Source organism: Martes martes (genome assembly GCF_963455335.1).
Source record: "Martes martes genome assembly, chromosome: 1".
Lineage (NCBI taxonomy): Eukaryota > Metazoa > Chordata > Mammalia > Carnivora > Mustelidae > Martes > Martes martes.
The window spans coordinates 129,785,273-129,799,490 of record NC_137888.1 but is presented as its reverse complement, the minus strand read 5'-3'; the positions used below and the strand labels follow the sequence as shown (position 1 = coordinate 129,799,490).

The following is a 14,218-nucleotide window of genomic DNA, read 5'->3' as shown; positions in this document are numbered from 1 at the left end:
CCTCTGAGCAGGGAGCCCGATGCGGGATTTGATCCCAGGACCCTGAGATCATAACCTGAGCTGAAAGCAGGTGCTTAACCAATGAGCCACCCGTGTGCCCCATTGGGATTATTTTCTTAATTTCTCTTTCTGCTACATCATTAGTAGTATATAGAAGTAACAGATTTCTTTACATTAATTTTGTATTGCAACCTAATTGAATTCATTTATCAGTTTTAGTAGTGTTTCAGTGGAGTTTGTAGGGTTTTCTGTATGTAGTATCATGACATCTGCAAATAATAAAGAAGTTTTTCTTACCAATTTGGATGCCTTTTATTTCTTTTTTTCTTGAGTGTTGTAGCTCAGGCTTCCAGTACTATGTTGAATAAAAGTGGGAGTACTTGTATTCTTAAACAGCATCTCCCAGCTATTTCTGAGGACAACTGAAGTTTGAGAATGGTCCTATTCCATTTTGCCTTTTAGATGAGACTGAATTAGTGACTTTGTCAGATGTAGTTGGTGGAAAAACAGGAACTTGCATATTATAGGAGGAGTTTGTGGATGTTTCTGATTAGTTATGTATATGATCCTAGATATGTTAGTTCAGTTTGGACTTTTCATTTGAAGTGTTTTTAAATCTTTTCATTTGAAGTGTTTTTAAGCCTGCTTCTCTAGTAATACAGTATTTCATAAAAATGTGTTTCTAGTGCCTTTTCCTTCCCATGCCAACATTTCTTCATTGGTAGGACTGAACAGTGATTGTAAACTGATGAGCCCTGCCCACTCTGAGACACTTGCCAGCTTCTACTCTGCTCCATGCCAGCAGTCTGATCCTTGAAATGCTTCATCAGAGACAGGTTGACTTTTCCTGCTTGCACGGCTGCTACATTTGCCAGTGAAGTTCAATGTCTTAGAGATTGGAAACTTTAATCTCAGCACTTTGAAAAGTGGAAACACAGGGACTTGCCTCATAGAAGACAGACTAATTCATGGATAACTAAATAAATTCTTTTCTGATCAGTTCTGCCTTCTTTTTTGTACTTTGAGTGAAAGATCATTTAAAAGGCATGGTATGTCTTAGGATCATAACACTATTCTGTTGCTGTGTATGATTGTCTTTTAAGACTGAAATCCCAGTAATTTTTTTCTAATAGTACTTCTGGTATTGGATGTTAAGAACTTTGTTGAGGATATCTAGATGATGAAAACCAGGTCATACCCTTGTGAATATCTAGAGTGAGGAGTGAGACAAGTGCATAATTATATGATTAGTATAATTGCCTTAGGAGAAGGGAGCCAGTATTTGAATACCCACCATAGGCTAGGTACTGTGCACACACTTCTAAAAATTAGGGACGCCTGGGTGGTTCAGTTGGTTAAGCGGCTGTCTTCGGCTCAGGTCATGATCCCAGCGTCCTGGGATTGAGTCCCGCATCGGGCTCCTTGCTCTGCGGGGAGCCTGCTTCTCCCTCTGCCTCTGCCTACCACTCTGTCTGCCTGTGCTCGCTCACTCTCTCTCTCTAACAAATAAATAAATTAAAAAAAAAATTTAAAAATTTTTTTTAGTTCTTGGTGAAATTAAATTGGTATTATCCCAATTTTCCACTGAGGAAAAAGATGCAGAGAAGTTAATTTACTTGTCCCAGCTCACACAGCTGTCAAGACAGATTTGGGATTATAAATTGGGATCTAGAGCAGTGGTTCTCCAAGTGGGACCTGCACTAGTACATCAACATTCCTTGAGAACTTATAAGAAACATACTTTCTGGAACTTCCCCGAGACCTGCTGATTCAGAAACACTGAGGTTGAGACCTCCAGGTGATTCTGATGCCAACTAATAAGATTAAAAACCATGATACTAGATGTTTAAGGCTCCCCGTCCCCCTTTAAAAAAGTTTTATTTTTCATTTGAGAGAGCGAGCGCACAAGCAGGGGGAGAGGAAAAGGGAGCAGGAGAAGCAGACTTCCTGCTGAGCAGGGAGCCCGATTTGGGGATTCGATCCCAGGACCCTGAGATCATGACTTGAGCAGAAGGCAACTGCTTAACCGACTGAGCCACCCAGGCGCCCCTCCCATTCCCCCCTCCCATTCCCCCTTTTAAAACTATAAAGCTGTTTGTTTTAAAACTAGCCTCTTTTTTGCTGAAGCCAAAACATGTAATACATAAAAGAAAGGCTGTTGTGTTTGAAGTTGGAGTGGGGTCTAGAACCTTTCCTGTTTTTCCAGCTCTGAAGCGGTGTTCGGTTTGATGCCTGCTGCACTATACTATTATTCCATCCAGCTAAGCATGTTACAGCGTGGGTATAAGTGGACTTACACAGTGTTATAGAAAAATACTGGCTGCCTTGTTTTTAACGAACAGATCAATTAAAGACACTTGGAGTCATTTGGTCACCTTTTGAAAATTCACTACTTCTTTGAATGATAGTGTCATTTCTACAAATACGGTTTGTAGATAGATGCCAGAAGTGTAAATTCTGCCTTTTACCTGGCATGTGTTTTATGTGTGTAAGCTTCTCTGTGGCAATAATTAAAACCACATCTAGGTGGGATTATGTAGTGCAGTTTACTTTTGGCTTTACTCAACAAGGAACTGCTTCTTAAATTGAGCAGGTCTGCTTGGTTTCTGTAAATCACTGTGAACCTACTGTTCTTGAATTGGCACTACTGTCATTATTGTCTCATTGGAACTACTGTGTCACTGTTGTTTTCTTCAGCCTGTTTATGCCTTTATACAGTGGCATTGTATAGTTTGACCCATAGAGTTTCCTGATAAACCTGCTTTTCTGCGCTATAGCTGTTAAACAGCTGTGGAGAGGTGCCTGGTTCTTTCAAGTTTAATTCTGAGTACACTTGATTTTCTTGGGTTGATCCGTGTGATCATGACCTGAGCAGAAGGCAACCTCTTAACTGACTGAGCCACCCAGGCATTCTTCCCTTTCCCCCTTTTAAAACCGTAAAGCTCTTTGTTTTAAAACTACCCTCTCTTTGCTGAAGCCAAAACATGTAATACATAAAAGAAAGGCTGTTGTGTTTGAAGTTGGAGTGGGGTTTCTGATTATTTGGAAGTGAAATTTAGGAGGATTTTATTATCAAGAGTTGACCTGAAAACTTTTAAGAACCTGTATTTAGTACTCCGAACTTTGTAGGGATGAAATATTTTCTGTTTTTCCCTGTGGCTTAACTTCTTTTGGGTGATTTGAGCTACCTTTGCTGACTTGCTTTTTCAAATCAGATTTCTGTCCTTGTGCTGAATTCTGAGTGACAGAATTTTTTTTTGTTCTTTTTCCAGGGACAGTTTATAAACCTATAGTGATGACTCATTTTAGCAAATATTTACCTTTTAAAAGTAAAACACTTATGTTTGAGTTTAATCCAACCATGCCTTTCAACCTCATCTTCTAGGCCAGTGATGATCAACTTTGTGCATTAGACCTACCCTGGGAAGCTTTTAAAAATAAATGTTTTGGGGGCACTTGGGTGGCTCATTTGGTTAAGTATCCAGTTCTTGACTTAGCTCAGTTTATGATCTCAATCAGGGTCATGAGACCAAGCCCTGTGTTGGGCCCTGTGCTGAGCATGGAGCCTGATTACGATTCTCTCTCTCCTTCTGCCTCTGTCCCTCAGCTTGTGTGCTCGCGCGCGCGCGTTCTCTCTCTCTCCCTCAAAAAAACAAAACAAAAAAAACCAACCAACACAACAACAACAAAAACAAACAACCCCCCCCCCCAAAAAAAAACAAAGCAAAAAACAACCCAAACAAAATTTGATGTTTTGGCCTCTCCATTCCAGACCTAATGATTCACACTCTTTAAAGATGTTGCCTGGACACTTGGACTAAAATGAAAAAAGGTCCTGTCTTAGTCTGCTCTGGCTACTATAGCTGGGAGGCTTAGATAACAGACATTAATTTCTCACAGCCCTCAGGCTGGGGAGAAGGGATGGGGAGAGGAGACACACAAATGAACTCTCTGGTGTCTTATTAAAACATCATGAGGGCTGCCTCATGACCTAATTACTTCACAGAGGTCCCATATCTCAATACTGTTAAACTGGGGGTTAGGACTTCAACATATGTATATATGTATTCTGTGGGGGCCGTTCAATCCATAGCAATCCCTGTATAATTCTAATTTGTATCAGAATTGGGAACTGATGTATAACAGTGCTTGGACTCAATATATGAGTGAATCACCTGCTTATCTTGTTAAAATGCAAATTTGGGTTCAGTTGGTCTGTGATGGGGCCTGATGCATATAGGATCTATATTTAACTGAATTATTTGATATGTCCCAAAGTTAAATTTTCTGGAGTTTTTAAGTATATCCACTTAAAAACTCTCTAGCTTGTCTTAGTACCCGGATAGATCTGGGTCATTTAATGGAAGTAGAAGTGTATAGTAAAACACTTCATCCTAGTCTGATTGGCCTAGTCACATACAGATTAGATTTCTATTGCTCTGACTTTTACCAGTGTTCATCTCTTGTTTAAAATGCTTCCTTGGCCTCTGCCTTCGGCTCTGGTCATGATTCCTGGGATCAAGCCCTGCATCAGGCTCTCTGCTCAGCGGGGAGCCTGCTTCCTCCTCTCTCTCTCTCTCTCTGCCTGCCTCTCTGCCTACTTGTGATCTCAGTCTGTCAAATAAATAAATAAAATCTTAAAAAAAAAATGCTTCCTTGGCAGATGTTAGGCATTCCCTCTTATCCATTTTTTTTTTAAGATTTTATTTTATTTATTTGACAGAGAGAGAGAGATAGAATCACAAGTAGGCAGAGCAGCAGGCAGAGAGAGAGGGAGAAGCAGGCTCCCCGCTGAGCAGAGAGCCCGATGTGGGGCTCGATCCCAGGACCCTGAGATCATGACCTGAGCCGAAGGCAGAGGCTTAACCCACTGAGCCACCCAGGTGCCCCCCCTCTTATCCATTTTTAATGGCTTACTTCAGGAAAGTTCCCCAGAATTCTGAGGGCTGTAACAGTCTCCCTCTCCTGAATTTTCAGACTCATTTACTTGCATTGTCATGATTTGACTGCTGTATGGCAACTCTTAATGTGTATGTTCTGGTATGACGTGGCTCTTCAACTGAATTATTCATCTCTGCAAGGTATAGACTATGGACTGTAGTTGTGTGTGTGGTATATTTAGTAGTGCTTATTGGTTTCATGAGTTAAATCATCCAAGGTGTAGATCTAATAAATGCCGTTATTTGAAACAAATGTAAAGCAACTATGCAGAGACTAAGATATAGTTAAGCCCAGGATATTTTTAGGATGAGGTAGGAGATAAGCAAATAATACCTAGTGTCTGAAACTTGGAACCATGGACAATGAACTTTTGTAGTACCACACAAAGGACATAGCATTGCCTGTCAAGATGATTTACCTTCAACTAAATTTATGTGATTTGCCTATTTATTGTTCTCAAAATCAAAGCATTAACACTTAGAAATTTTCAAGGTGAAAACACTGTCCTCATTTAGCCAGACAATGTGATGTTTGTATAATAGCACAATTATATATATATATATATATATATACGCGCGCACACACACACACACACACACACACACACATATATATATATATAGTAGCTGCCAAACTTTTCCATAACAGCTGTACCTTTTAACAACTCTGCCAGCAATATATGAAAGTTCCAGTTTCTTTGTATGTTCTCCAACACTTGTTATTATCTGTCTTTTTTACCTTAGTCATCCTAGTGGATGTGAAGTGCTATCTCATTGTGGTTTTGATGTGTATTTTCCTCATGACTAAGGATGGAAAACCTTCTCATGTGCTTACTGGTCATTTGTATATCTTCTTTGTAGAGATATATATTCAGATCTTTTACTCATTTTAAAATTGGATTGTGTCTTCTTATTATTGAATTCTGAGAATTTATATATTGTAGGTACAGGCCCTTTATTAGATAAATGACTTGCAAATATTTTCTCTCATTCTGTGGTTTGTCTTTTTCACTTTCTTAATGGTGTCCTTTGCAGCATGGAAGTTTTCAATTTTGATAATGTTCAGTCTTTTATTGTTTCTTGTACTTTTGGTGCCATATTTAGGAGACCATGGTCAAGATTTAAGCCCAAGGTGTCTTTTAAGAGTTTAATAGTTTAAGCTCTTACATTTAGGTCTTTGATCCATTTTGAGTTAATCTGTATATATGGTGTGAGGAAGGGTCCAGCTTGATGCTTTTTTGTGTGAATATCTAGTTGTCACAGCACCATTTGTTAAAAAATCAAAACCAGTATTCTTTACCATGGTGAGTAGCATTAGTGTTTAGCATGTAAGACAAGCTAGAAATCTAGTATAATTCTTTGATATATGTATGTAGTTCATCATCATGTACTATTATTTTACCTCTGCATCTGTTCCTGCACCCCACCACCCTTGTCCAAGCTACATTTATCTCTTATTTAGATGTATGTAATAGTGTCCAAACTGGCTTGTTTTTACCACTCCTATTCTGTATTTTTTAAATTTTCCAATTTATGCCTTTTATTTATTTACTTTTAAGACCACATTGCAAGGCTTTCCATTTGCTCTTAGGATTAAGAAAGAAATTCCATAATAGGACCCATAGGGCCATGTAAAATCCCGCACCTACTTCTTTAGCCTTTTTTTGCTTTATATGTCCTGATTTTTTCAATCCAGATAATTCTCAGAAGAATATTTCCATATGTTTCTTCTACCACGGCTACTAGCATGCCTGCATTCTTCTTGTGTTACTCTGCTTTCCCATCAGTAACTGTGGATGAACTGTCTATTCCTTGATCTAAGGCCAATCCTTCTACAAGTATGTCAGATTTCATCCCATCTCATTTAGTCAAGAGCATCACTTTATCAGTTGTGCCATCTCTCTCCTGAATTACTAGTTTTTCCTCTATCAGATCATTCTCATCAGCGTATAAACATGCTGTTATTTTTTTCACTAAAATAAAAACAAAAACAACCCAGCTCTTGAAACCTATACTCCATTCTGGTTATAATAATCCCTTTTCTCTGCTCTTTTTTACAGCACAACTGGAAAGGATTATCTGTCCATGCAGTATCTACCTTGTCCCCTGCTGTTTTCTCTGAATTCACTCCTGTCTGATTTTTGTTCACCACCACTCCATTGAAACCACTCTCTTTATCTCTGTGTTGCCAAGTTCAGTGGTCAGTTCTCAGTCCTCATCTTAATTTTTCACTAACATTTGGCCTAGCCATTTACACCCTCTTTGAAATACTTGTTGCACTTGACTTCTCTTTTGGTGCTCCTTTTACCTTACTAGTTGCTGCTGCTTGGTCTCTTCTCTTGATTACTGCTCATCTCTGATTGCTATTTTCGGAGAAGGCCCTAGGGTCATGCCGTAGACCTCTTCCCTTTCTTCTGTGCTGGTGTGGTTTATTCTCAGTTTTAATACCATTTGTGTGCTAATGACTACCCCCACTCATCTCTCTAACCTGGGCCTCTCCTGTATGTATACATACCTTTCTACCTCCTGGACATTTCTACCTAGAAATCTAATGGCTGGTTCCTTTGCTTTTTTTCAGGTATCTGTGCCCAGATGCTACCTTACTGGAGAGGTCCTCCCTGCCCCCATTCTCCCCATATAAGTTGAAACAATTCCCCCCTTACTTACCCTTCCTTTTTAAATTGTTTCCTGGAGCATTTATTGTATAGTGCATTATTTGTAGTCTTTTGTTTCCTGTGTATGTACATGAGGCTAGTTTTCATTTTCTTCTTACCTTTGGGTCAGTACCAACAACAATGCCTGGCGTATAATAAGCATTGATTATGTGTCTAAAGATGAGATGAGTAAGTGAATAAATGCTGGATTTCGTTTAGTACTTCAAACTTTAGTACTTCATTTTGCCATGCTTCCTCCTTTCCTGGGAACTTTGCACACTCAGTTCCCTCACTTCTTCATCCCTTCCCGTAGGCAGCTTCTTGTCTTTCAGTTCTATAAGCATCACTTCTCATGAAAACTTCCTGTCCTGATTGCAATCTCTGTGTAAGCTCTCATTGCCCATGGACTTCTCCTTCATTGTAGTGATCATTTGCAGTTTTCCATTAGTGCTATTCTTTGGTAACATTTGTCCCCTTCCTCTCCCTCCTCCCCTTCAGGATGTTTTTTGCTCGTTGTTAATACTGAGGACCTACTGCAGAGTCAGATTCTCAATAAATGTGGTGTTTGTTGAAAGAGTAAAGGAGTGAACAAATTACTCTTTTTTTTTTCTCATTAAACTTTTGTTTTAATGGGTCTCAAAATTCTGTGACAGATTTTTGGTCAATTGTGTCCATTAAAAAGTACTGATTTTAAAAACTAATAACTTAAAACCGCCACACACACACACAAAAAACAAATGGTCCACAAAACATTCTCCTTTCCTTCTGAAGGTTTTATGATGCATTGTTATCATGAACCAGTCTTTTACTATTAAACTTAAATGGCCAATTGACATAAACAGTTTTGAGACTGTTCTTCCACCACTGGTTAAGACTGGGGTGGCAGGTATTGGGGATAATATTTGTTTAGCCTTCTGAGCTTTCTGGGCAGACTTGGTGACCTTGCCAGCTCCAGCTGACTTCTTGTCCACTGCTTTGATAATACCCACAGCAACTGTCTGTCTCATGTCACAAACAGCAAAACGGCCCAGAGGAGGATAGTCAGAGAAGCTCTCAACACACATAGGCTTGCCAGGAACCATATTAACAATGGCAACATCACCAGATTTCAAGAATTTGGGACCATCTTCCAGCTTTTTTCCAGAACAACGATCTATCTTCTCCTTCAGCTCGGCAAACTTGCAAGCAATGTGAGCTGTGTGACAATCCAGCACTAATTTGGCCTTGATGGTTCAGGATAATCACCTGAGCCGTGAAGTCAGCTGCTTCCATTGGTGGGTCATTTTTGCTGTCACCAGCCACATTGCCATGATGAACATCTTTGACAGATACGTTCTTGACATTGAAGCCCACATTGTCCCCAGGAAGAGCCTAACTCAAAGCTTCATGGTGCATTTCAACAGACTTGACTTCAGTTGTAGCATTGACTGGAGCAAAGGTGATCACCATGCCAGTTTTAAGAACACCAGTCTCCCCTCGGCCCACAGGGACAGTACCAATACCACCAATTTTGTAGACATCCTGGAGAGGTAGACGCAAGGGCTTGTCAGTTGGACGAGTTGGTGTCAGGATGCAATCCAGAGCTTCAAGCAGTGTGGTTCCACTGGCATTCCCATCTTTATGGGTGACTTTCCATCCCTTGAACCAAGGCATGTTAGCACTTGGCTCCAGCATGTTGTCACCATTCCAACGAGAAATTGGCACAAATGCTACTGTGTTGGGGTTGTAGCCAATTTTCTTAATGTAGGTGCTGACTTCCTTAAGGATTTCCTTGTATCTCTTCTGGCTATAGGGTGGCTCAGTGGAATCCATTTTGTTAACACCAACAATTAGTTGTTTTACACCCAGCGTGTAAGCCAGAAGGGCATGCTCATGGGTCTGCCCATTCTTGGAGATAACTGCTTCAAATTCACCAACACCAGCAGCAACAATCAGGACAGCACAGTCAGCCTGAGATGTGCCTGTAATCATGTTTTTAATAAAATCTATGTCCTGGAGCATCAATGATGGTCACGTAATACTTGCTGATCTCAAATTTCCACAGGGAGATATCAGTGGTGATACCATGTTCACATTCAGCTTTCAGTTTATCCAAGACCCAGACAATCTTGAAGGAGTCTTTTCCCATCTAAGCAGCCTCCTCGAGTTTTTCGATAGTTCTTTTGTTGATCCCACCACATCTGTAGATCAGATGACCAGTAGTGGTAGACTTGCCCAAATCTACGTGTCTGATGACGACGATGTTGATATGAGTCTTTTCCTATCCCATTCTGGTTTAGGTTGAGTGGTGGTTTTCACGACACCTGTGTTCAGGTGGCAAACGTGTTGCAAAAAAGCTGAACAAATTACTCTTATAAGCCATAGAGATAATGATCCATTTGAACTACGAAATATAACATTTGCTTAAAAAGAAAACAGGATTAAAATTCAATAATTTCCGAGGCGCCTGGGTGGCTCAGTGGGTTAAAGCCTCTGCCTTTGGCTCGGGTCATGATCTCAGGGTCCTGGGATTGAGCCCCCCACATGGGGCTCTCTGCTCAGCAGGGAACCTGCTTCCCTTCCTCTCTCTCTGCTTGCCTCTCTCCTTACTTGTGATCTCTGTCAAATAAATAAATTAAAAAAAATTCAATAATTTCCTTAATTTTAGGTTGAAGTAGAATCTAGTAAGCATAAATGTAGTTGAGATTGCTGCCTTTGGCCAAGAAATTTGTGCTGTAGCCTTCCCCTATTGATAGCAATCCTTTCAGTGAAATCTGTCCTTATCACATGGCTGTCTAGCCTTTGCCAGAATACATCTAGTGCTCTTCATTTGAACTCCAGAAGTTGGTTGACTAGAAACTTACCCTTTGGTTTTGTTGTTTCCTTTTTTCACATGGCAGCTTTTCATATATTTAGAGAGATAACATCATGTCCCTCCAGTGTCTTACCCATTATTAAGCGAAACAGTCTTACTTTCTTTGTTGAGATTTTTTAGCTCTTTTGGGCCATGGAATGCTCATGAAGGATTTTATGGAGAGTCTATTCCAACAATAGACCCTGTCTTTATAACAACTACCAAAAGATTACTTCACAAAGATTTTATGAGAAAGGCTCTTGTACTGCATATTAGGTACTTCAGATAGCAGTTTTCACTTTATCAATGATAGAAAAGTACATTTTACTTAATTTTAATTTTAATTTTTAAAATATTTATTTGAAAAGGAGAGTGGGGAGTGGCAGGGGAGTGGCAGGGGGAAGAGAGGCAGAGGAAGAACCAGACTCCCCACTGAGCAGGGAGCCCAACTGGGGGCTGGACCCCAGGACCTTGGGATCATGACCCAAGCTGGAGGCAGCTGCTTAACTAACTGAGCCACAGGTGCCTTGAAAAATATATTTTAATGGAAAGATTATTGCAAATCTAACTTGACGCACCTCGATTGGTAATTTAGTTCTGTATTGAGCTAATTGTACTGGTGAATATACATGTAAATGTTAAATACTTTTTTGAGAAAACCAGCTATTTCAGCCCTTAGTACTAGTGGGTCAGGTGCTTTATTAAGGGATGTGATTTTCACACAGCTTTTGGCACTAGTATCCCTGTTTGTATGTGAAGAAACTAAGGTACAGGAATCTTAGAAATAAAAGGTTTTGTTAATCTCATTGTCACTGGAGGTAATGTAAATATATTTGTTCCTTCTTAATTTTGCTTTAAGATTTCACAAGATAAAATAACCATGTCACACTGGTTTAGTTCTCATTGTTTTTTGCTGGGTTTACTCCAGTGTTTAATTTAGGGGTGGTAAAATGAAATCTTTCCCATCCTACTTTGTTCTGTATGTTTGAAATAAGGACATTCAGTGGCTCTAAAACAAGTGTGCAACTTTTATGAGATTTCCAATATTTTCTTTAAGGTTTTGAATTTCTCAAATTATGTAAAAATATGCTTTAAATAATTTCAAGACTGTTTTGTATGAAAGCAAGGTAATCTATTTCCAGTTTCCTCAAAATTTTTAATTATTAGTATCTTCTCATTAAAAGTAGAAAAATATTTCCTCTTGCTTTAAAGTACTTAAACATTCAGGACTGCCTTTTAAATAAATGAGATTAGAAAACATGTATGTATTTGATTGTTCCAGAACTCAGTTACACTGAGGGAGTACTTTTTTCCCCACAGGTATTTACTATTTTTTGGAGTAAGTGTGAAGATTTTTTTATGTACACAGACCTCTAATGACAGCATGCAGGTCTCTTATTGTCTTATAATAATAGAAACTTAAGTTATTCTTCTTTGATCAATCTCATTTGTTGTCTTAAAGAAGTGTTGTGTCAAAAAATTTTAGGGAAATATTTTATCCTAAAAAATGTTGATGAGCCAAGGTTAGGAAAACATTCCCTCTGAATGCTTAAAGACCTATGTTTTGGCAGTAAGAGGATCACTTCAGTTTCAGTATTTTAATCAGTGGATGTGTAGCAACTGAAATGTTTTCTTCGCTGAAGTTTCTGTGGGGAGATTTTGTCTTTCTCAAAACTTTTTGTCTATAAAGAAGCTGTTAGCTTAGGACCCAAGACAAGTCTGGATTGGGGATTTATTTCTGGAAGTGTGTTAAATAAACACTTTTCTGTAGATACTTCTTATGAAGCTGCATCAATTAGATACCGTGGTTACCACCAATTCTGTGATTTACTCTGTTTGTTCAGAGCCCCTGCCCTAATTGTGCATCCTCTGCTTGTGTGTCTCTTCTGCTCTTCGCTTTCCTGCTGGTTGGGGAATGGGCTTTTTTTTTTTAATTTTTATTTTTTTATTTTTATTTATTTATTTATTTGACAGACAGAGATCACAAGTGGGCAGAGAGGCAGGCAGAGAGAGAGGAAGGAAAGCAGGCTCCCCGCTGAGCAGAGAGCCCAATGCGGGGCTCGATCCCAGGACCCTGGGATCATGATGGGAGCCGAAGGCAGAGGCTTTAACCCACTGAGCCACCCAGGCGCCCCGGGGGAAATGGGTTTTTAAATCTGACTTGCTGTCCTGGTGCTTACGTAGAGTAGCCGGTTGTTTTTTGGACAGTTAAGAAACAGGCTGACCAACAGGAGTAGTTAAAATGGAGAAAGCTTAGCTGTTCTCTGTCTTTCCTGTTAAACATAATGAGTTTGGAGGATTAGGACTACATGTAATTCTCAGGATCTGCTAGACGGGACATCTGTTTCACTTTTTACTCATTGCATTGCTGTAGAAAATAGCTTTTAAAAAAATTTAATGTGGAAATTAAAAATGTTGTGTCCTAGCTGGTACTGGTGGCTTAATTTTTGAGATGTGCTTTCTGGAGAAATAGCACATAGTAGAAAATTATCTTATTTGGACTAGATAATTATTACTCTAAAAATGTTCACTTTCTAACTGGAAACTAAGTTTCTGTGAACATTTGGATTTTCATTTATTCTAGACTGCATTCCAGTTTTTTGGTATATTCAAATATTTTTCCTTTGGTTTTATTTGCTAGGTTGCACGTTTTCAAAAAATTCCTAATGGTGAAAATGAGACAATGATTCCTGTATTGACATCAAAAAAAGCAAGTGAATTACCAGTCAGTGAAGTTGCGAGCATTCTCCAAGTAAGTGGTTGGTGGGGAGGAAGGGAATAGATAGTAAATCAGTCATTTAGACTATAGGTAAATGCCATCCGATAGAATTTCCTCTGATGACATAGTGTGGTGTTCTGCACTGTTCAGTACAGTAGCCAGTAGTAAAATAAGCCCAAACCCAGTTCTTTTGGGCTTTTATGGAGGCTTCATTGCTTAGTCATGATTGACTGAGTCATTGGCCTTTGGCTGATTCAACCTCCATCCTCTCTCTTTCCTCCTCAGAGGTGAGGGAGAATAGTGGTAGGGTGCTAGGACTAAACCCTGTGATCATATGGTTGGTCCTCCTGTCTACCAGCTGCTGTTCTTGGGTGGGGTCTAAAAGTCACCTTCATTAACACAATGAAAGATGCCTTTATTGTCATCATCCCAGGAAATTACAAGGGTTTAGGAGCTGTGAGCCGGTAACCCTGGAGGGAAGACCAGATACAAATGAGAAGTATGTTTTAGTTATCTGAATGACCATATATCATATATATTTCTTATAAAACAAGTATTGCAGTGATTGAAGAATGTAGGTGGTATTCATAGAACATAATTATTTTCAGTAATTTAGGAACCACATATTATCTGCTTAAAGTAATTATGTAGTCCAAGAGTAAAAAGTAATTCCATTCTGAGGGTTTTGATAGGCTCAGAGAACAAGAAAGGCAGTTATGGTCCATTGAATGTTCTTTTGGAGAAACTAATTTTAGAAAATAAAACAATGAAAGCAAACAAAACTAATTAAAATGTACCATATTTTACTTTCTGTAAGTCATGTGGCTGGTTTTTATTATTTCTCTTTTCCCAGAGAAAATCCTAAGTTTTTTGTTTATTAAACTATACCTTATTGCTTACACTTAAAACTTGCTAGTATAATAATGTATGTTACCTATACATCAATAAATTTTTTTTTGTCAGGGTGTAATTTACATGAAATATAATGTACCCATATTAACAGAATAGTTTGCATTTTGGCAAATGTTAACCACTGCCAGAATTAAGATATGGAACACTTTAATCACTCCTA

General features: G+C 39.0%; 1 protein-coding gene and 1 pseudogene across 5 annotated transcripts in view; one reads left to right on the top strand and one right to left on the bottom strand.

Moving 5' to 3' along the window:
* Positions 1–14,218, top strand: part of ATP2C1 (ATPase secretory pathway Ca2+ transporting 1) — a 171,632-nt gene that overhangs the window by 66,257 nt on the left and 91,157 nt on the right. For all 4 annotated transcript variants that reach the window (XM_080823121.1, XM_080823122.1, XM_080823124.1 and 1 more), the window contains one exon: positions 13,069–13,179. In XM_080823121.1, coding sequence (XP_080679247.1) covers positions 13,069–13,179 — 111 coding nt within the window. The remainder of the gene's footprint in view (positions 1–13,068; positions 13,180–14,218) is intronic.
* Positions 1,701–11,813, bottom strand: LOC308351219 (elongation factor 1-alpha 1-like; annotated as a pseudogene). The gene is made up of 3 exons: positions 11,799–11,813; positions 8,404–9,854; positions 1,701–1,814 (listed from the first exon to the last, which is right to left on the bottom strand). The product of its transcript is annotated as an elongation factor 1-alpha 1-like (transcript).